This window comes from Diadema antillarum, unplaced genomic scaffold, assembly GCF_040938485.1.
Source record: "Diadema antillarum isolate AM-2024a unplaced genomic scaffold, OU_Dant_1.0 scf00000141, whole genome shotgun sequence".
Lineage (NCBI taxonomy): Eukaryota > Metazoa > Echinodermata > Echinoidea > Diadematoida > Diadematidae > Diadema > Diadema antillarum.
The window spans coordinates 7,892-29,290 of record NW_027271030.1 but is presented as its reverse complement, the minus strand read 5'-3'; the positions used below and the strand labels follow the sequence as shown (position 1 = coordinate 29,290).

Genomic DNA, 21,399 nt, shown 5'->3' with positions numbered 1-21,399 from the left:
GTGTTTTATTATATCTTATTGGTCTCCCAGTCCGCGTTTTGCCGGTATCAATTTTATTCTTGGTAGATATGAAATGCAATGAACGATCAGCTCGTGTGCAAACATCATAGGTATACTTTGGACCTTTCGACCGTCAAACATTTACTCCCACGCAATAAACTTGGGGAAAAAGGTAGAAACAAGCAAACACACCGTACGTGACGTACAGTTCCTTCTACTAGTATCTAAATACATCTCCCAGGGTATTCATTTGCCTTTTTGTAATATCGTCGCGATGTAATGGTTTGAACGGCAGTAGGAGGAATCATTTAGTGTTAGCCGTATCCTTGAATATAGATAGACCTTCACATCTTCTCAGCCGATGCTGCTCTATTCATTTTTACAGACGGATTCTGCAAGAGATTAAGTATGGCTCTGTGTGTAAAAGAAACAAGCCTGGCTATTCTTTGTCTCCTCTTGTTTGGTGGACTCGATCTCGCACCAGGGAAAGTAAGTCTAGCTGAGGCTCGCACATTCGGTTGGACTGAGTGGTGGAAAGACACGATCATTTACCAGATCTACCCTAGATCTTTTATGGACTCAAACGGCGATGGAGTCGGTGATCTGAAAGGTATCTCCCCCCCCCCCCCCCGTAGAGATATGACTAGTACGCACATTCAAATGTTCACTCATATACATTTTATACATATAGGGTTTTTTTTTTTGATTAATGAAAATTATTTGTCAACATGTTAATTCCTTGATAATTGAAAACCGACTTCCCTTGGCGACTGGCAATCAGTGGTAATATGTCCATAGTCATACAAGTAATCAATACGAAAATAATCTTTCTGCTACCACTAGATAATCTACAATATTCTTTGAACGTGTCCCTCTTCAGTTTCCTACTACATCCTATAGCTTTATCACTGCTTTTATGCATGTCACGGTATAAAACGGAAATGATGTTTACCCATAGGTGATGATTTACAATATTTTCATGACTTTAAGCACATGGCTAAGATTCATGTTTTCAAATGAACAGATTCGTTAACGCAGACGTGCCTAAAAAGGGAACTTAGATAATGCAGCCAGACGATGGTTAAGTCTTACATGCTTTTACGGCGGTCTAAAATCTTGCATTCAGGACTGGAAACCCAGGCGCGCATGTTTTCTTCTCTTCCAAGTTTTTCTCTTCCTCTCTCTCTCTCTCCCTCTCTCTCTCCTCTCTCTCTTTCTCTCTTTGGGTGGAAGTTTGTTTTGTAAATAATGTACCAATTTTAGATGTTTGTTTTTAATGGCCAAACGACCAAATATTGTTTCTATTTTACCATCTAAATTGAAACAAATGTGTATTATGAATAAGAAAATGTCAGAGTCATTGATACTTTTTGTGAATATGAAGGTAAAGTTATTGAACTTATAAAATAATGAACTACACAAATGTTACAGAGTATTCTGAAGAGTAGTAAATTTCAAGCAACAAGTTAAGAACGACATTGGAATCATGGATTTAGTGAAAATGAGTGGAAGTGGATTTATAGAATAACCTTTATATGTTTGTCTGGTACAAAGAGTATGACTCTTCAGTATAAAGTCAATAACAAATGAGGTCATTGTTGACAAATGAAAGGGCAAGTAAAATGACATTGCTGATAACATAATTATGTAATTTTTGTGGGAAAATGAAACACCATGAACACTGGAACACGGAATGTCATTATATATGTAGTGTTTAGGAAGAGTTTAGGAAGAGTTTCTAAAATGGTGTATTCTTCAGTTGAAGGACGATTTGGGATAACTGTGAGAAGTACCTACAGTACCCTTGTTACTGCCAAACAGTCATTGTTTACATGCAGATCCCTCGAAACTCCTCCCTCCTTTAGCTTTTTTTTTTCTTTTTGGATGAAGTTGAAAACGACATATTAAAGTTGAGAAGTTAATTGCAATCCAGAACAGACAAGTGAGTAAGTTCGAAAAAAAAAAGAAGATATAGCTAGCTCTATTACGAAATGATTTATAAACGTTTATTTCTTTTTTAGTTGAATATTACGTATGATGTGAAGAATTTGGAAGGTGTTTTTCAGACGTGTATGCAACAACCGAAAAACAGAGAGCACCAACTACCTTGATTGTATCAAGTGGTGTATTTTTTAAACCATATGACTTTTATGTGACCGCGCATCACAAAACCAACAAAAAGTCGCTTGCCCTGTGGACTCAAAGCAGGTGAACTTGGTCAATCTTGTCAATATTGAGGTTTTTCATATTTTCTAAAAGAGCAATTCTTCTCGACATTCTAACGTTTGGAATCATGAAACAAATTAAAAATTTTGTTTATAATAGTGTTTTTTTTTTCTTAGAAGAGCGTGATTAGGTGTGACTTACAGTCCCCTTTCCATTTCTCAAAAACCTTTACACACTCTTTACTTTCAAATCTAATAACTTTTGTAAAGATAATGCTGCTGTTTTGAAGGTTGGTATTAGTCATGGACAGTATGTGTTAATAGAACCTGAATAATTCAGCTTAATCTGATAATCCATTAATTGTTGTTGCTAAGAAGTTTTACATCCTATTTTCCCCCATTCATTGTACAGAGCGCAGCTTGACAAGATTAAGCTATTGAATGGACCCTTCAGCGTAGACATACTTCAGAGTCTCTTTTCTCAGTACAAAATTTTCCAAGTGTGTGCATTGTTTCCATGGATTAGGAGAGTCCATTGGGTAATTATACATCATTTTAAAGCTTAAATTCTGCTCTGCATCTGCCCGTAAGTAAAAACCACGTCTGGCAACTTTTGTTGGTTTTGTAATTCAAGATCACACACACACACACACACACACATACGCACACATATTTGGAAAATACACTTGAGTCAAGGATTAAACAAGTATGCAGTTTCATGGATTGTGATTAATGGGTGATTTTTTGTCTATTGTTGAATAAAATTGTTATCTTTGAATTATGCGTATTCCCTTGTCTGTCTTTCATTATACCAATGCATGTGAATAATGTCCATAATGCAAGTAACCACTAGCTCGAATACTGCATTATGTATTCGCACAATCATGTACAAGTTTTCATTAGTAATGAAAGAAAAAAATATCTCCAATGCAGGTATCACAAGCCGACTTCAATATTTTGTTGATATTCACGTCGGAGCAATATGGATCAGTCCAGTATATCGGTCACCTTTTGCCGACTTTGGCTACGATATCAGTGACTTCAAGGACATCGATCCTGTTTTTGGAACCCTCTCTGACTTCGATGAATTAGTGAAGGAGGCACACAGTCTCGGTCAGTTAAACTCTGGATCTACGATATTTTATGCTTCAATATATTTTTATCTCTCTCTGTATTGACACGCACACATTATGTAAATGTGGATTTGTGTTTATTTATACATACTTTATACTTGAACTAAATTTAGCAGAGAGTATTCTTTCCAGAAGTAAAGGCCTAATGAATATTTTTGTTCTAGAAATCTGTTAAATAAAATGCTTACTCCACATATGCCTTCCTTCCTATCTTGTTTGCATGATTATAAAAAATACTCGTTGTCTCTCGTTATATATCTTTATCCTCCCTCCATATTACCATAAGTAGAGGGCAAATGTACAAAAGGGAACGTTATTCAGTCTATTCAAATATCACAATGTCACTATAAATAATAGTCACAGCGGCTGTATAACTACAGCCTATGTCTAAATAATACGGGAAAAAATGAGGCAGGAAGAAAAAATGACTCATCATTACAAATCTTAAATCAACAGTGTGGGCCACTGCTTTTTACGAAATGTTACGATATGTCAAGTTATCCTTTATTTTATACCTTCAGTCTTCTAAAAGAATATCTCCATCTACATATATCTACAGGTCTTAAGGTGATCATGGACTTTGTTCCTAATCACTCCAGTGATAAACATCCTTGGTTCATTGAGAGCAGGAAAACTAGAGATTACCGCAACCCTTATCGTGACTACTACGTGTGGGCCGATCCAAAGGCGGGATGTGTCTCTTTGGAACCTAAAGAATGTCTGCCAAACAATTGGGTAAGTCTCCACAGACAAAAGGCACATGTCCAAAAGAGATAAATATTAATGATAAATCAACCCCTTTTACTTAAACAAATCAAGACAAGAATGTGAAAGAAAAGCAGCGAGCAAAATGTGATAAAGGAGTTCAAAGTACTAATAAGAGAGGCCCTTTACCCTAACCTCTGGACTAACTATTTCCAAACCAATACCATAATACGCTATGGCCAATTATGATATTTTACAAAGAATTTGAAAAAAAAATATGCGGTTGTGCTTTGATGTGTTTTGTCAATATTTTCTGACTTTTTTTTTCTCTTGTTCTGAGTTGTCATCATATTTTCTTTTCATATATGAAAGAAACCCAGTCTGCGTTGGGTACAAACTGAATCTTTAATACTCTCAGTTTTTTTTTTAAACACTTACTGTAAGCTCATTAGGCAGACTATGGCAACTTTTCATCATTGCTGGTGTATTGATACGGTGTCACAGCTCTTTAACAAGCTAGATGCTTTACATATAAATCATATTGTTTTAAACAAATTTCTGCAGTTGGCAGGTACATTTGCTATGAGACAATTTCTACTTTCCATTACCCATTCAATTAGGCTGGTCTTCAGACTTTTTAATATATAATTGTCAAAATTTAAAAGCCTAATAAACTGTCATAAATTATGTCTAAATTTGGAACCAGTAAACTTGATTGGGTTCACACTCCACAACGTCTGCTTATTTCTTTTTGACAAAATTGTTAGAATTATATCGGTTCCTATGCATCTTGTGCTGAGCTCAGTCTGCTGTTATGTTTGTTCTTATCTCGTATGTGCACGACCGGATATAATGTTGGTTGCATCTTAGACATAATGGCTACTGTTCCAACCCGATGAAGCGATTAGAAACTGTGCTCTATTATTTTAGGCTCTCGTCTTAGAAGAACTATAGTGGCAGTAGAAGTAGTAGTAACAGTGCACACTTATCATATCAGAGGAAGGCTTGATACAACCTCCAAAGTTGCAGTAACGTGTTGTTGTTGTTGTTGTTGATGATGATGTTATTGTTGTGCTTTTCCCTTTTTAATTATTTCGCTGTTTGATCCTGAGAAGAATTGCATATCAGACACACAAGATATTCAGTTGTCAAAATTGTGCATTAAAATCATGCACAGCAGCCATTCCATTACTGGTTATTTAAAATTCATTTTCAGTATATAGGGCCTGCTTATTTGGACTATTCAAGGAAATATTATGATATACGGCAGGGTAAAGAAAAAAAAGGCCGTAGCACAGTCCGACTTTCATCTTTAAGGAAATTACCATTTCCGGCGTAACCCGCGTGCAGGGTACTAGGGTCTTTGACATTCAGACTTCAGTCAGACTGGTTTTCGTATACATCTATGCATCAGATCTGAGTCACGCTAGGGCAGAGACACTGTATCCTATATTCCACATACAAGTCACTGGCAGTAACAGCAAAATTAATGAGTTATATAAGATAAATATCATTCGTGTGACGGTGCATGTCAAGTCACACATGCGTAAGACTACCACATGTAAGGTTATATGCAAGTGAATTGCTGGGTTGATGGCTTGATCGTTTTGCTGTAAGTGCTGGGGGAGGGGGTACTACTGTTTGCTGTAATATTTTTTCTTTTTTTTTTCTTTTTTTTTTGGCCGAGAAAGATGCTTCCATCCATGACCTCACCAAGTGCAGTTTGCTATGTATGATAATTAGCACTCTGCTTTTCTTTTTCTATTATCTTTTTTCCTGTTTTTTAATGCTTTCAAAGTTTCTTTTCATAATTGTACAATTAATCCTTCACTGTATTTGACGTTCTTTGTCTTGCAAGGCTGACATTGCCCAGGTTAAAAAAACAAACAAACCTCAAAACTGTTTTCATAACGTTATACAATATCTTATATAGAATATCCTTAAACATCAAAAGGGCAAGTCATATCAACTTTACATAATATGCATGCTATGCCATGCAAAGCTGGAACGTGACTCGCGTGAAGCAGAGCAACGTGACGAGCGAGGCGTCGATCGATATCAACATTTCCAGAAGAAGTGCAAGAGCACTTCTCTTTCATTTATGGATATACAGGATTTGTTGAACAATGATTAAATTTCATTGTTATCTATGAGGTCTGTTGCCGAAGTGAAAAAATGGGAAATTGCAAGAAAAAGACACAAAACTGTTTACTGTTGTATTGAAATGAAAGTCATAACCTTTCAGTAAAAACAGATATGCAGCAGATGTTATTTTCTTTTGTAACAATCGTTCAACCCACAGATTGCATTTATTTTTGCACCAAATTTCATATACAGTTAAAAAAAAGCCTGGATTCGGAAGATAGTTGAACTTTTAAATATTCCACCCAATACTTTTCACAGAGTAAAGAAATTAATTGATTCATTTTACATACTTCAATACAGCACTGCACTACACGCTTTAAAACCCCACATTGTGGTCTACATAATGCTTGCAAACGATACAAGTAAACAAAAACAACACGAAACATATTGCATGAGCAGAATATATTCAACTATTTTCTATTGTTTTTGCCAAACAATCAAAGCAGAATATATAAATGTGGTTTAATTCATGATGCGTGGTTGCCACTTGTATTGGTATAGAACACCTCACCGTAATGCCAGAAATGGACACGGTATGACGCACGTGTTGTGCACATCCCAAGTACTTTTCAAAGTTCACAGATCAGATATTTAAAGATAATCCATACCAGTGTGGTAATAATACGTTCAGATTGATTAGGCATATCCATTAAAAGCTATACCTTATTCAAGATAAAAGCTAGCTGTACGTCCAGACATCCGTTGAAAGTCTTGGTGTGTGTTTTGAAGTTTTCTGTCCATTCCATCCTTTATGCACAGAAAACACTTTTTTTTCAATCATAAAACATCATCTCAAAACACACCAAAGTATAGTGTTTTTTTTTAGCATTTCATATTGACTCGTGGTTGACAATCGCAGCAACACTGTATGACAGCTTTACACTAAAATACACGCTAACTTCGTGTCTATCATTATTGGAGCAGGTAACAGATCGAGATATCATGCAATCTATTACTTCGTATAATGATCAGATATGAGAAAAATTGTGTCTGCATGAATAAATGTAAAGTGGAAATATTATCCTTTGTTTTCAAGCTCAAATGCATAATTATTAAGTGCAAATTTACTCAATTGCATCCAAAATTTATTTTCGTTGATATCCGTAATTTACATGTTTGACAACAGGTGAGTGTCTTCGGTGGATCTGTTTGGGAATGGGTGGAGGAGAGGCAGCAATTCTACATGCATGCTTTTCTCAAGGAACAGCCAGACCTTAATTATATCAACCAAGATGTCCGTCAGGAGATGAAAGTAAGTATCACAAACATACTATTCAGTACAATCTATTTCAGATTGAAAGAAAAACAAATCAGTAGCAAAACTCTGCAATTATTTTGAAGCTCAATGATTTGATTTGCCAAACAGACCTTCTTTTTTTTTTGATGAAATGTTTAAAGAAGAAGACAGGATAAGAGGTCGAAACTAAAGAAATATGATCAACCACAGTCTGGTTGTGCCAGTATGGTCATGACAAAGTCGTGATCACAGTAATTTAGACAAACAAGTAAACGGGAAGGGAACAGAAGTTGGTGTGAAAGGTATAAAGACGACATCGGAAAAGAAAGCCATGAAGTCTCTGACCAAGAAATATTCATGTTTACAGGACGTTGTTCGATTTTGGATGGAGCGCGGGGTGGACGGTCTTCGGGTAGACGCTGTCGCCAATGTCATAGAAGATTACTTATGGCGGGACGAACCACTCAATCCCAATTACAAACCAACGGGCGAGGAAACAATGGTATGTTTTACTAGCATTTAGCCATCAGATATTTACAAAAAGGCTACAACGTTAGGTGAAACTTGCTCATTCATTATGAACGTGCTTGTAACTTTCATGGTTTGTTCTGTTTGAACGCTTTTGAATTCAAGAAAAAACATAGACATCCAGGTATTTAAGAATTAACTGTATGTCTTCTATGTCATATGCACTTTCGCCCTATCCCCTATTATTGCCCCCTCCCCCCCAAAAAAAAAAAAAAAAATCATGAAACAAACAAATGGTGCTCCTCTGCAAAAACTATGACTTCATTGACATGCATTTATGAATTGGATGTTTAGGCAGGTAATTGTTTAATGCATTCATTTTCATAAAATCCCAGTGTTTTATTTTTTTTTTTCTGACAAACCCTTCGCAAATTAATCATCCACTTCTTCCTTTAGATGATAAAGCGGTCCACTTATCTTATCGACAGGTCCAATACGACAGTCTTCTCCACAACTTCACCTTTAATCAACCTGATCACCATATCATAATCAAATCTTGGCGGTCAGAGGTCATGGCGCCCTATAGCACTGAACCAAATTACAGGTTTGTTACAACTCATTCTATGTGTTTTCTTTGACTAAAAAAAGGTCGTTTCTCCTGTAAAATGTCGCTTTTATGAAAGCGCGGCATAATCAAACTGACAGAACTGCAATGAAGACATGTACTTGCGTTTATGGTACTTAAAGGGACTGTACAGTAGGCCCTACTGGCTGAGGTGGAGATTCATGTTTTGAAAATTCCTAAGTGAGATAATGAGAAACCTCTTATAAAATATTGAAGAGCATGTAATTTTAAGAAGGATCCACGTTTATTTGATGAAAATTTGTTTTCAAATGGCTGAGATATCCAAAAAAGTGATAACAATAAAAGGCGACAGGCTACGCCTTTCATTAGGTTAGGATATCTTTGTTTCACCTTGTTTTTGGATATCTCAGCCATTTCAAAGCCGATTTTCATCAAATCAACTTTTGATACCCCTTATAATTTTGTTTCTTGTTCTAAAGCGCCAAGTCACTATTTTTCTTTTCTGTTTTTTTTTTTCTGTAGCAAAATGTGTTTTGTGTATTAAGATTAAGAGTTTTATGAGTACATATATAATTGGTGTTGTATTACATTGGTATCACATATTCAGATAGGGCCTCATCCACGTCAAGCTCTGCTTATGATGACGGTCCCCTGTATTGATTTCTCCTTTGTTATTAGATACAGTAAGCCTTAATATGTTATTTTGATTCATAATTATGCCACTTCAGACTGAATGTTGTTACGCAAATGATTTTTTTTTTGTATTGATTTGTATGTATCTGTATCATTTTGTTTTCATTTGCAATTGTATTCGGAGAAAGAAAATGCAGAAATAAACCAAACAAACAATAATTGCATGCTCTTTGACATCTCATTGAGTGGTTTCTGAATTTCTCGCAAAACGTTAAAAGCTAAATCCTCACCTCGACCAGAACTGTACACACCCTTTAAATCGAGGCAGTGAGAGAGATTTTCTTTACAGGATTTATACCTTTTAAATTTAATTTCTCACACTACTTTCAATGACGCTGTTCTCTTTCTTCAGTTTGTCTTATGTTTCTGAAGATTAAGAGCTTGTTATTGCCCATTCCTAGTTAAGATAACCCTTTTACTGTTTTTAAGAAAATTTATCAGGGTGAGTATGAAGTATCTATTTCTTTTGGTATCTTCTCTCCTTCAGCAACATCAAGACAGAGCTTAGAAATCGACAAAATGCATTGGTAATAAAAGCACAGAAAATACAAGCAATTATAGGATAATGCATAAATTATGCGCGTGACAGAATCTTGCAGGAAGCTGTTTTCAATTGAATAAATACAAACGATTGGCAACATTTGCAAAAAAGAAAATGAATGAAAAATTACGAGTATCTAAAAGATGGCTATCTTACGCATGAACGCGTTCATGATTAGATGTCAAGTTCACAAACTTTCATTGGGTTTAGCATGGCTTCATATATGGTACTCTGACTATCAAACGTCATAAGTTTCTTAGGTGCCTCATTTCACCACTAATCAAAACGGGCTTGACATTACCATGAGAAAATGATAATTTTAACAACATAAATATTCAGGATCCCTTGGAAGTAAGGATCATATTCTGTATTCAAGCGTCAAAGGTTTTCACTTGCATTTGTTTGTTTGTTTGTCTTTTTTTCATTACATTATACATTGTGCCATCCATGACATGGTCAACTTTTTTTTCCTCGATGATGTTAAAGATTTATGATGACTGAGACATACGACAGCCCTGCTAATCTTCTTGACTACTACGGCACTGATGAGGAGCCCGAAGCAGACTACCCGTTTAACTTTCAGCTCATCGGGCTTAATAAGGACAACCTTTCTGGAACCAAGGTCTACCAGCTAGTCGATAGCTGGATGCGCGTTACTGATGGAGACAAATGGCCGAACTGGGTGGTAAGGAGACTCATTGTTTTGCTGCTGCTACCAGTCTATGTATCATCAACCAATGTGTGTCAGTCATGTCTGTCTCCGTTGTAAAATGTTTTTCAATGATGTCCCCATGCACATGACGAGGCCTCGGTAAGTTGACCGACTTCACAGTCCATCGTTATGAAAATGTTTCACAATGATATTCTTGCTTCAAGTACTCTGTGGCCCACTCTCTCACATCTGAATGCCCGTGAGGTGTACATAGTCTTGCAAATGCGACTCCTGCACTCATTGCAGGAATCGCTTTTGACAAAGAGTGGCAATATCATCATATGGGTAATCATTGCCCTCCGTCCCTTGGAATAAGGTTATACTGTTATTGTTATACTTATGCATGTTGTTGTTGCTTATGACGACCGGAAAATATGCCCGTGACTTGTTTAACAAGAACTACTGGATACAAACTAGAATCAATTATGCACAAGAATCCACCAAATTTCACCAATTAAATTGCATTGTTTGCTATCATGCCCTTCGGGCAACGTATATCTGGTTAGAATTATTACAACTGACCTTTATTTTCTGTCTTGGTCTGTCTGAAGATTGGTAACCATGACAATTTCCGGGTGAGTCATCGGCTTGGCCACGAATTCTGTCGTGCAGCAAACGTGCTCAACTTGTTATTGCCGGGTACACCCACTACATACTACGGGGAAGAGCTGGGTATGGAGCATATCGAAGTTAGCTTCGAGGAGACGCAAGACCCATTCGGCAAAAACAACCCGGTAAAATGCACATTAGCAACTTTCAGTTGTGGCGGTTCTATTTTCTAATCTAAGCAAGAGATAACAACATTTAAAGCGCACATGTTACCAAACATTTTTAACGCATTATTAATCCTCTGCTTCTGCAAATTGTTTTATCAAACGTGAGAGTTGCAGAAAGATATCTACTTTGTGACAAATGGTACTTCATGACTTAATTTTGAAGCTGACTGCACTCCTTTCTCTGTCATCTTTATTCATATGTGGTAGTGCTGCTGGAAAGAATATTCTCGTGATCCCGAGAGATCCCCCATGCAATGGGACGGAACTAAGAACGCTGGGTTCAGCTCTGCAAACAAAACATGGCTGCCTGTTCATGAAAATCACAAGACTGGGACAAATGTACAGGTATGTAACTTTACAGCTAATTTGTCTTCTAAGATGAACTTAAAAGTTATCGACTATAGCGATATTTATGAATAATGATATTAACTACATTAGTTGTATTGATACCGGGGTTTGACTGATAATTAAAACAGAATTAATTTATCTAAACGCATCTGAAAACTGAGACAAACACAGGTCATAAACTGCTCTGTGACAGACAATGTTAAAAAAAATGAACTCGTCGCATTTATTGGGCCAGACATATATTGTGTAGTCATTTGTGTACAGTGTACAAAGTAAGATATATGTAAAACATGTATCGTCTTGAAAGGACTGTGTTTTCTTCTGAAGCTCTGGGAATGATGTTTGGGATATTCTTTTCGTGTGTTTAGAGCACACACACACACACACACACACACACAATACAGTACATGCTCTCTATGTGTAATCGTTCTCAGGGGACAATCTTACAAGACATTAGTAAATAACATAACTTGCACATTTTATCATTTGAAATAAAATCATAGATTAGAAAAGAAATATCACAGACTTTTGTAATATTCATTTTATGCTCGAAAGATAAACTCCAATGTCAAGTGCTGCAGGTAAAGACTAATAAGGGTTTCAAAAAATATAATCAATATAAAGTTTGTTAGCATATGTCAAAAACTTATGAAGTCTGCTGAAAGTATATCGCGAATACATAGAAGGGCCCTACTGTAACGCGCTTTGATCTTCGTGGAATGGAATAATTGAAAGCAGAGGTCTTTTGCCAGTCCAAACAATCAATTGTACACATGATCTTTACCGGATCACTACCACAAACAATACCAATTAAATTGACCATATAAATCCTTGTTCTTGACCAATTTCCAAACGCAGTCCTGGCCACGACTTCATTTGTACAGCATACCGTATCCTGTCACTCTATTCATCTTTTTATTTTTTTCTTCAAGAGAACATATTAATATAATAGAAGAAAATTACCAATGATCTTGTACACACAATATTTGATTAGAGGTAATTGATGACTTGAAAGGGAGTTTGCAAAGTTTCACACCAAACTTGTTACAGTATCCATGCTCAGTGGCGTATCTAGGGAAAACGGCGCCCGGGGCAAGCGCGAAAATTGCACCCCTAATTTCTGAAAAAGTGTTCAACCTCAACCCCATCCCGGTAGGGACTTTTAGAAAAAAGGTTCACATATGCTTTTTCAAGCACTTAAAAGGGGTCTTTTGAGGGTGATTTAAATGTAATAAATTTAGATAAATATTGGCGAGCGAGCGCAGCGTGCGAGCCGAAAATTTTTGTATATTTCGCGTCATCATCACGTTTGGTTCTTATCTTCTTCTCTTTTTTTTTTTTTTTTTGATAAATTGGGGCGAGCGAGCGCAGCGAGCGAGCCGAAAATTTTTGTATTTTAGCTTACAATACATGGAATTCTTGTCATTTTTTTGCTTATCAAATCTTACAATTCTAATCAAGATATTGTGACGGCCTTATAGATAACGATTTATACCAACAAACTTAGGACTTGAAAAAATACTCCAAATTAGTACGCACGAGTGAGCCGAAATTCGTATATTTCCGCGCCATCATCACGTTTTGTTCTTATCTTCTTCTCTTTTTTTTTTTTTTTTTTGATGAATTTTGGCGAGCGAGCGCAGCGAGCGAGCAGAAAATTTTTGTATTTCAGCTTACAAAACATGGAATTCTTGTCATTTTTTGCTTATTAAATCTTACAATTCTAATCAAGATACATAAGTGACGGCCTTATAGATAACGACTTATACCAACAAACTGAGGAGTTGAAAAAATATTCCAAATTAGTACGCACGAGTGAGCCGAAATTCGTATATTTCCGCGCCATCATCACGTTTTGTTCTTATCTTCTTTTTTGGTAAATTTTGGCGAGCGAGCGCAGCGAGCGAGCCGAAAATTTTTGTATTTCAGCGTACAAAACATGGAATTCTTGCCATTTTTTGCTTATTAAATCTTACAATTCTAATCAAGATATAGTGACGGCCTTATAGACAACGATTTATACCAACAAACTGAGGACTTGATAAAAAATACTCTAAATTATTACGCGCGAGTGAGCCGAAATTTGTATATATCCGCGTCATCATTACGTTTGTTCTTATCTTGTTTGATTTTTTTTTGCGCCCCCCCCCGTAATGTTCGACACCTTTTGTGCCCTCGTTTGATCCAGCAGGCGATCGCTTCAGAACGAAAGAAATAAAATTGCAGCCGCTGCTCCGTGTAACATTTTGCCTTCTAACAATGGCATGTGTGAACACGATATACATTGTCATTTTGTCCGCGTTATCATCACGTTTTGTTCTTATCTTCTTTTCTATACATTTTGTCGAGCGAGCGCAGCGAGCGAGCCTAAATTTCAGCTTACAAAACATGGAATTCTTGTGTGAACACAATCAACATTGTCATTTTTTGTTTTTATCTTGTTTGATTTGGTTTTCTTCCCCCCCCCCCCCTGCCGCCCCCAGTCCGGGCGAGTTTTTTTTTTTTTTTTCCTTCTTCTTCTTCTTCTTCTTCTTTTTTTCTTTTTCTTTTTCTTTTTCTTTTTTCGTTTTTTTCGTTTTCGGCGCCCCCAAGGAGTGGCGCCCGGGGCACGTGCCCCCCTTGCCCCCCCCTAGATACGCCACTGTCCATGCTCTAAGAAAAAAAAGAAGGAGAGGTTCAGTAAAATGGAGTGCTTATTTTGCACAAAACTCATACAATCATAAAAAATTTACAGAGGGAAAACATGAAGTAATTCAAACACACGGACATTACATAACAGACAGGGAAATATAAATAAACAAGAACTACAAAAAGACACACATACAAAAACATAGAAACAGTCCATGAATCTAAAAGGCCTACACCTGCTATTGAGAACTTGGAACAACAACGGTGAGCAGTGGCGTACCGTGGGTCAAGACATTGGGGGGGGGGGACCTCGTGGAAAAGTAATTTTGAGGGTGTGTATGCTTGTGCATGCGTGCGTGCGTGTGTGTGTGTGCGCGTGCGCTGTCAGTCTGCAAACTTAATGGGGACTACAATACATAACGGAATGTGATACATTCCACAGCGCAGTCATTGAGCAACATTGTAAGTTTTCCTTACATGGATTATGGAATGACGGTGTGAAACGACAAATTACTGGCTGCAACATCAGGAGAATTGCATAACAATTAAATGCGAGCGAGCGGAGCGAGCGAGCTTGAAAATTTTGACATTTTACAGTCCAAAAACTGCCGTTTGTAGCTATATATTTTTCGCTTTGGAAATTAAGGGGGGGGGGGGCGCACCGGGCGCAACTGCTGGCAATTACTGGCAGCAACATCAGGAGAATGGCATAACGATTAAATGGCTCGCTCGCGAGCTTGAAAATTTTGACTTTTTACAATCCCAAAACTGTCGTTTGTAGCTATATTTTTTCGCTTGGGAAATTAAGGGAGGGAGTGGGAGGGGGGGGGGGGGGGCACCGGGCGCGACTGCTGGCAGCAACATCAGGAGAATGGCATAACGATTAATTGCGAGCGAGCGGAGCGAGCGACCTTGAAATTTTGACATTTTACAGTCCAAAAACTGCCGTTTGTAGCTATATTTATTCGCTTTGAAAATTAAGAGTGGGTTGGGGCGCCCGGTGCGCCCCCCCCCCCCGGATCCGCCACTGGTAGTCAAGGGTCTCGGTTTATGTTTGGGGGAGGTATGACCAGCGAGGGGGCGTCGAAGTGACCAAGCGGGGGAAGGATGTCCAAAATCTGCACTTTAGAGCATCCCCTAATTGTTTGTGTGTGTGTGTGTGTGTGTGTGTGTGTGTGCTTTATATACATGGAAAAGTTAGGAAATAGCCAAGGTCAAGTCTTATTATTGACAATGCAAGGCATTTTAATATAGACTAGTATGTAAAGCAACACTGCAAAATCAACGATCTAGCTTTGATATAACGAAACGTAAGGTACAAAGGTGTACATTCTACACATCACATTGCGCGACATTGCAGCGACTCTTTTTGCCTTTCGGATGTTCTGAGTACACTGCGCACATCTTGCTTATATTCAGAATGCCAACCAGGTATCACGCTGAATCACAATCTTTTGTCGGCTCCGAGCTTTTTGAACAATGTTTCACACTATATACCTCTTTAATTATGGTTAAAAGAAATCTTAGAAAAATATCTTATTTCTTGATCACCCTTTTATGTCGATGTCAAAGGCAGTTTACTAACCCTTGAATTACCATTTTGATATTTTTTTTTAAACCAGCGGATGGGGGCACATGCACCTGTAAAGCTCTGCTAATAAAATGAAGTATGCATTTCATTATCTGAGAATAATGATAGTTACTCTAGTTTGTTATGCATTAGTCGTAGTGCTAGTTAAAAACGCTGCCTCGATAGGACTTAAACAGAAAAAAAAAAATTCAACATAGACGTAATGAAGTTCTTAAGAAGGAAAAGTGACAGTTCTTGGATTGTCTACTAGGATAGTTATGAAATTATTTATTTCCTGGAAACATGAAGTCGCCAATGCGTTCGTTTCAATTGTCATTGTTATTAAACATGTTATTGTCCCAAGTTAAAGAAATCATTAATAATTCTGTATTCTACAGAATGTCATTGTTATTGTTATTAAACATGTTATTGTCCCAAGTTAAAGAAATCATTAATAATTCTGTATTCTACAGAATGATGCATGTGAATGTTTACGTGGGTGGAGTCCACAAGAATTCCTTCGTGATAACTGCAGTTTTTCGACCAAATTTTTTCATGGGTGTTCAGTGATATGAAAAAAGAAAATAAACATCAAAAACAGCAAAAGATGAAATGTGCGACTTAAGACTCTTAATAATATTAATGTTACGTGAAATCTCTTTACAGATATTGACTGCTATGGTCTTCAAGCCAATTTATGTCTAAAGCGACACCTGGAAATTTAATTTCTGACGTACTCTCTAAAGCAACGCCACTAAACATTGTTAAAAGGCATGCACTTAGTTTTCTGAAGATATGAGGACAATTTATTTGTTCGTATATTCATTGTAAACTTTTATCGAATTGAAACTTGTACATGGAAGTAATTGGATTTTGTTGTTAAAAGAAAACATTTGAATCATGTGCAAAGAGTATAAAAGTGGGGTAATAGAAGATCTGCAATCGTTATTTGTATGCATAAACAATAGATGGCCTGGGAGACTACCTTAATTGTTGAACTCCAAGGCTTGAAACATATTCCTTTGAATGCCTTGCCACATATGGCAAATGGGATTACTTGTGAAGCAACATTTCATAGTTGATAGTGTCCAAGGCCTCGAAGAACTCCCTGAAAATAACTATAAGATGTGAGCAATTATTCATAATGTGTCCGACTTTAAAACGAATTTCAAAAGACCATAAATGGTATTATATACCTCACATATAGATTCCTCTCATCTGATTGGTTAAAAGTGGAGTCATGAAAATAGCTGTTTACCATTTTTGATCAAAATGACGTCATAATTTACTGTGCCCGGGGCATAAAATCAACTGTGCCCTGTAAATAGGTTTGGAGACAGTCGCAACCCCATACACATAGATCACTCATATGTATGCACCAATGATGCGACCGCCGCGCTGTCGATCAACGTTGATTACGAGTGCTGTAAAAGAGACTAGAATTTTTATTTTCGGTATCTGTATTTCGGAATCTATATTTTCGGTATATAAAACAAATCATGACAGCTTGATATTCGGGGCACTGTTAAAATTATGTAGGCCCTCGGTGAGCCATAATTATGCACTCAGCTTCGCTTCGGGCATAGTTATGGTTTTCACATCACCTTGGGCCCATAATTTTAACTGTGCCCCTCATAACAGTCATTATTTGTATACTGTATTCTTTGCGAAATCCACATTGGGAATCATGAAAATTGAGAAAAAGAAATCTTTTTTTTTTGGTTAATATCAAGTTTGCAGGGACGTGTGATAACAACGAAAGTAATAACGGGCCTACAATTATTGGTACAAGACTATCGCCTTTACAGGAGACTAACCTTGGCAAATTTCAGCTGGTCAGGAAAAGCAATACTTGATATAAACGTATTCAAGGGAATGTGAGACAGGATCAACAATAGAAAAGAGTTTGCCTTCATTTGATAATATCACTTATATCATCAAATGCCTCACTTTTTGTAATTGAAAACAGTGATATCTGTTATTCTATGCGTATTTGTTTGAAGAAGGAAAAACAAAACAAAACAAAAAATACAAAACAAAAAATAGAAAAACATACCCATAACAGAATTGATATTTGGATAGTTTTAAAACTTTCTGACAAGTATTTATCTCACTGCTGGATGTATGGAAGAAAATGTCACCAAACGTTGAAAAATATTAATTGAAGCTATCCACTACTAGTATATCTTTGTAAGAATATTTTGATACGACATATATCGCTTTTAGATTCTTCACAGTTTTCATCTTTACTGTATATAAACGCCACGTTTTGAAAAGTTTTTTTTGGGGGGGCACTTCCATGTTTCACGAGTTAACAAGAAAAAAAAAAAGGTCTTCAGCGCAAAAACAAATGCTTTACAGTGCTGAAAGGTTTCAATCTATTTTTCTTTTATACTGCCACTTCCGGGTTAAAAACAAAGTGTGTGTGTGTGTGTGTGGGGGGGGGGGGGTACCCAAAGTGGTGACACCCTATGTATTCCTATGTACGGGTGCAAAACAAAAAGTGGGGGGGGGGCGAGTTCCCTCCCCCCCCCCCCCCGTGATTATCTAAATATATCTGGAAACCATCAAAAAGTTTATAAATAATTTTTATTATACTAATATTTATGTCTAGCATAGCAAGCGTATTCTTTGAGAATGTCTTCACCTTATGTTCCAATTGTTTAACTTTACTAGAAGGGGCAATTCGAGTCAGGTCATGGTAAAATGATTATTCATTTCACATGCCAGTTGAACCTTAAAAAAAACCCCACTACATTCTTCAAAGAGAACCGATGTGTTAGATTGATTTGGCAGTGTGTGTGTGTGTGTGTGTTTTGTTGCAAGAGGGGGCATTAATGAATTAAGCATGCCGTCGTCATTCTGAAAATTAAATGCGTCATTATATCATTCACATGGAGGGGTATACAATGATAATACGTATCAGCTGTGCATAATTACAGCAAAAAAAAAAAAAACCTTTAGGACGAATATATATCTAATGATTTTGGTCTACTGTATTCACGGAAAATGTAGCGAGTCGGCAAGCATAGAAAAAATCATAAAGACAAGCCAGTAACAAATGCATAGAACACAGAACTGATAAATGTTAATGACATTCACATTTGAATAATTTACACATTTTTCAGCTGGCTTCCGCAAAGTATAGCTGGTATGTTATTGTTTTCATTCTGTCTTAAAGTCACTGTACGTGTTTTCTGACGCACATTTCTTATATCTGGCAATTTATATAATATACATGATTATCTTTTTTTATAGTGTCATTTTAATGCCTTATGAAATATTTCATTTCTTAAGTTTTCTCTATTCTTTCAAGCCACCAATGCCTTATGAAATATTTCATTTCTTAAGTTTTCTCTATTATTTCAAGCCACGTAAAGGTTCAATTCATAGAGATCTTATAAGCCCAACCGGCAAGCAAAAGAAAAAAAATACGGTCGATATTTCCCTGACTGATACCATTTTCTCCTTGTATAGTCTCAACTTCAAAATCCAACATCGATGCTTCAGCTCTACAAATCTCTAGCTCATATTCGTAAGACGAAGTCTGCCTTCCAAACAAATACCATGAAGTATGCACTCGTCGATGAGAACTTGTTCTCCTTCCTCCGCGTGCCAGAGGACAAGGTCGATGAGAAGGAGTCCTCCTATCTTGTTGCAATTCACTTTGGTCAAAATGGGACTTTGGTTAGCGACTTCGTCAAAGAACTTGGTGCAAACGGATTAACACCAAGCGAACGTCAGGGAGTAGTGGAGATCAGCTCAAATATGGATCGGAACGGCGATCTTATCAGCTTGGACAAGGTGGAACTTCGGCAAGGTGAAGCTTTGGTCGTCCGCCTTGGAAGTATCACCAACATCAAGACAGAGCTATAGCTGAACACATCTCATCACTTTTAATTTACACATATCAAGGTTGTTCAAATGTGTCTTTACTGGGCAGTTCATAAATCGCATGTAAGTCAATGTAACTAGAGTGTATCTTGTAAATGGGATAATATTTACAACTATTTAGCCTATGCCACATAGACAATGGACTTAAAAAAGTCTAAAGGTGATCATTGGTGATTGCTATTATCTAAAGGCAAAAAAAAAAAAAAACAAAAAGGTTAATGCCATTGTTCAAAAAGCTAGACAGTTTTATCATCGTTGTAGCATGTTCAGTCACAACATCAGTTTCCGATATTAATGACTGACCCAGAATGAGTGCATCTCTAGCAAGGATTGGCGCATTTTAGAATCAGGACAAAGGATTCTTAGACTCCCTGGGTCCAGGGAACAATCTAAACATAATAGACAATTACATCTTGCATGTGATTTTACATTGTATGTTACACTAACTTTCTTTACTTTTCATTAATTATTTACAAGCCTGTCTTCATATCATTTTAAACATCATAAACATGTGAAAAAATTCGACTATATATTCGTGTTTCCTCAGTATGTACTACTTGATTTTATCAAAGATCACTCGATGCTTTAATCAAATACCAGTTGGATAAATTAGTTGTAATATCTGATAACAAGGATGTCCTTAAATTTCATTCTGCAGTGATATTTTATTTCTTACATAATTGCTTTTATATATGTAGGTATGCATCATAATTATGTTTTTTAATCATGATCCATTTCAAGCTACATCATGTTAAAGAATCGTTATGCACCATGTATAACCGGTGGAATACTCTAGGCGAAAGGAATCGATCATCTGAGTCACTATATGTCAGTAAGCGTGACTCCTTCACAAACTCTCTGTTTGTAAGGGAGCAGCAAGGGAGCAGCAACGAAATGCATATTACAGGCTGTTCTTGGGAATTTGATTAATTTTGCGAAGTTACACTGCAGTAAATACCGTCACTCATGCACAATTCCTGGTGAGTCATGTTAATAGATTGATGAATATAACTTTATATATATATATATATATATATATATATATATATATATTTACTATCTCGGAATCGATTTAATACCCTAGTCGTGGGCTTGGCTTGAAAATATTTATTAGGCCAGTAACTATGATTGTCATAGCATTTTCTGATTCTATTCTATAACTAAACATTCGAATGAAATGATTGTTAATGACTCGACAGTACCCAAGTTCATCTCTTTCAAACATTTGACTAGATAAATAAAAACTGTAATTTCTGAATGATAGTTAAATGTCGCCAGACAATCATACACAAAACATTTTCCACATTCTGATCTTTAAGGCATGCTCTATTTAACTGAAAAATCCAAAAGTTACAATTTGGCCCATTTCTGAGATATTCGGGTGGCAAAAGGAAGCAAGTGCACAAAATTGCATGAAAAGAATTGGCAAAAAGGGAGCAAGTTACCACCTCATGATATGATTGTCACTTGCTTCCCTTTGCCAATTTTTTATGTTTGCCAATCAAATCTACAATACATTTGCAAAAGGAAGTGCAAGTAGCAGTCTCATGATATGATTGTCACTTGCTTCCTTTTGAAAAATTTTTCATGTTTGCTAATAATCTGAAATACTTTGGCGAAATGAAGCAAGTTACAACCTCATGTGATATGATTGTCAGTTGCTTCCTTTTGACAAATTATTTATACATGTAAACTATTTACACACAATCTAAAATACTTCGGCAAAAGGAAGCAAGTGACATCCTTATGATATAATTGTCACTTGCTTCCTTTTGCCATTTTTTTGTGCTTGCTATGC

At 36.6% G+C, this 21,399-nt stretch overlaps 1 protein-coding gene across 1 annotated transcript; it reads left to right on the top strand.

Moving 5' to 3' along the window:
* The first annotated feature begins 393 nt into the window (after positions 1 to 393).
* Positions 394 to 19,583, top strand: LOC139721356 (alpha-glucosidase-like). Its single transcript, XM_071632673.1, has 10 exons — positions 394 to 610; positions 3,099 to 3,278; positions 3,858 to 4,033; positions 7,275 to 7,400; positions 7,753 to 7,887; positions 8,342 to 8,457; positions 10,160 to 10,358; positions 10,937 to 11,119; positions 11,369 to 11,506; positions 19,185 to 19,583. The coding sequence occupies exons 1-10, from the start codon at positions 409 to 411 to the stop codon at positions 19,581 to 19,583; spliced, it is 1,854 nt and encodes a 617-aa protein (XP_071488774.1). The 5' UTR covers positions 394 to 408.
* The last annotated feature ends 1,816 nt before the right edge of the window (positions 19,584 to 21,399 follow it).

Coding starts and splice junctions, on each gene's coding strand:
- LOC139721356 (XM_071632673.1), top strand. CDS start 409: ATGGCTCTGTGTGTAAAAGAAACAAGCCTGGCTATTCTTTGTCTCCTC. Junction 4,034..7,274: donor AATGTCTGCCAAACAATTGG/GTAAGTCTCCAC, acceptor GTTTGACAACAG/GTGAGTGTCTTCGGTGGATC. Junction 7,888..8,341: donor CAACGGGCGAGGAAACAATG/GTATGTTTTACT, acceptor TCTTATCGACAG/GTCCAATACGACAGTCTTCT.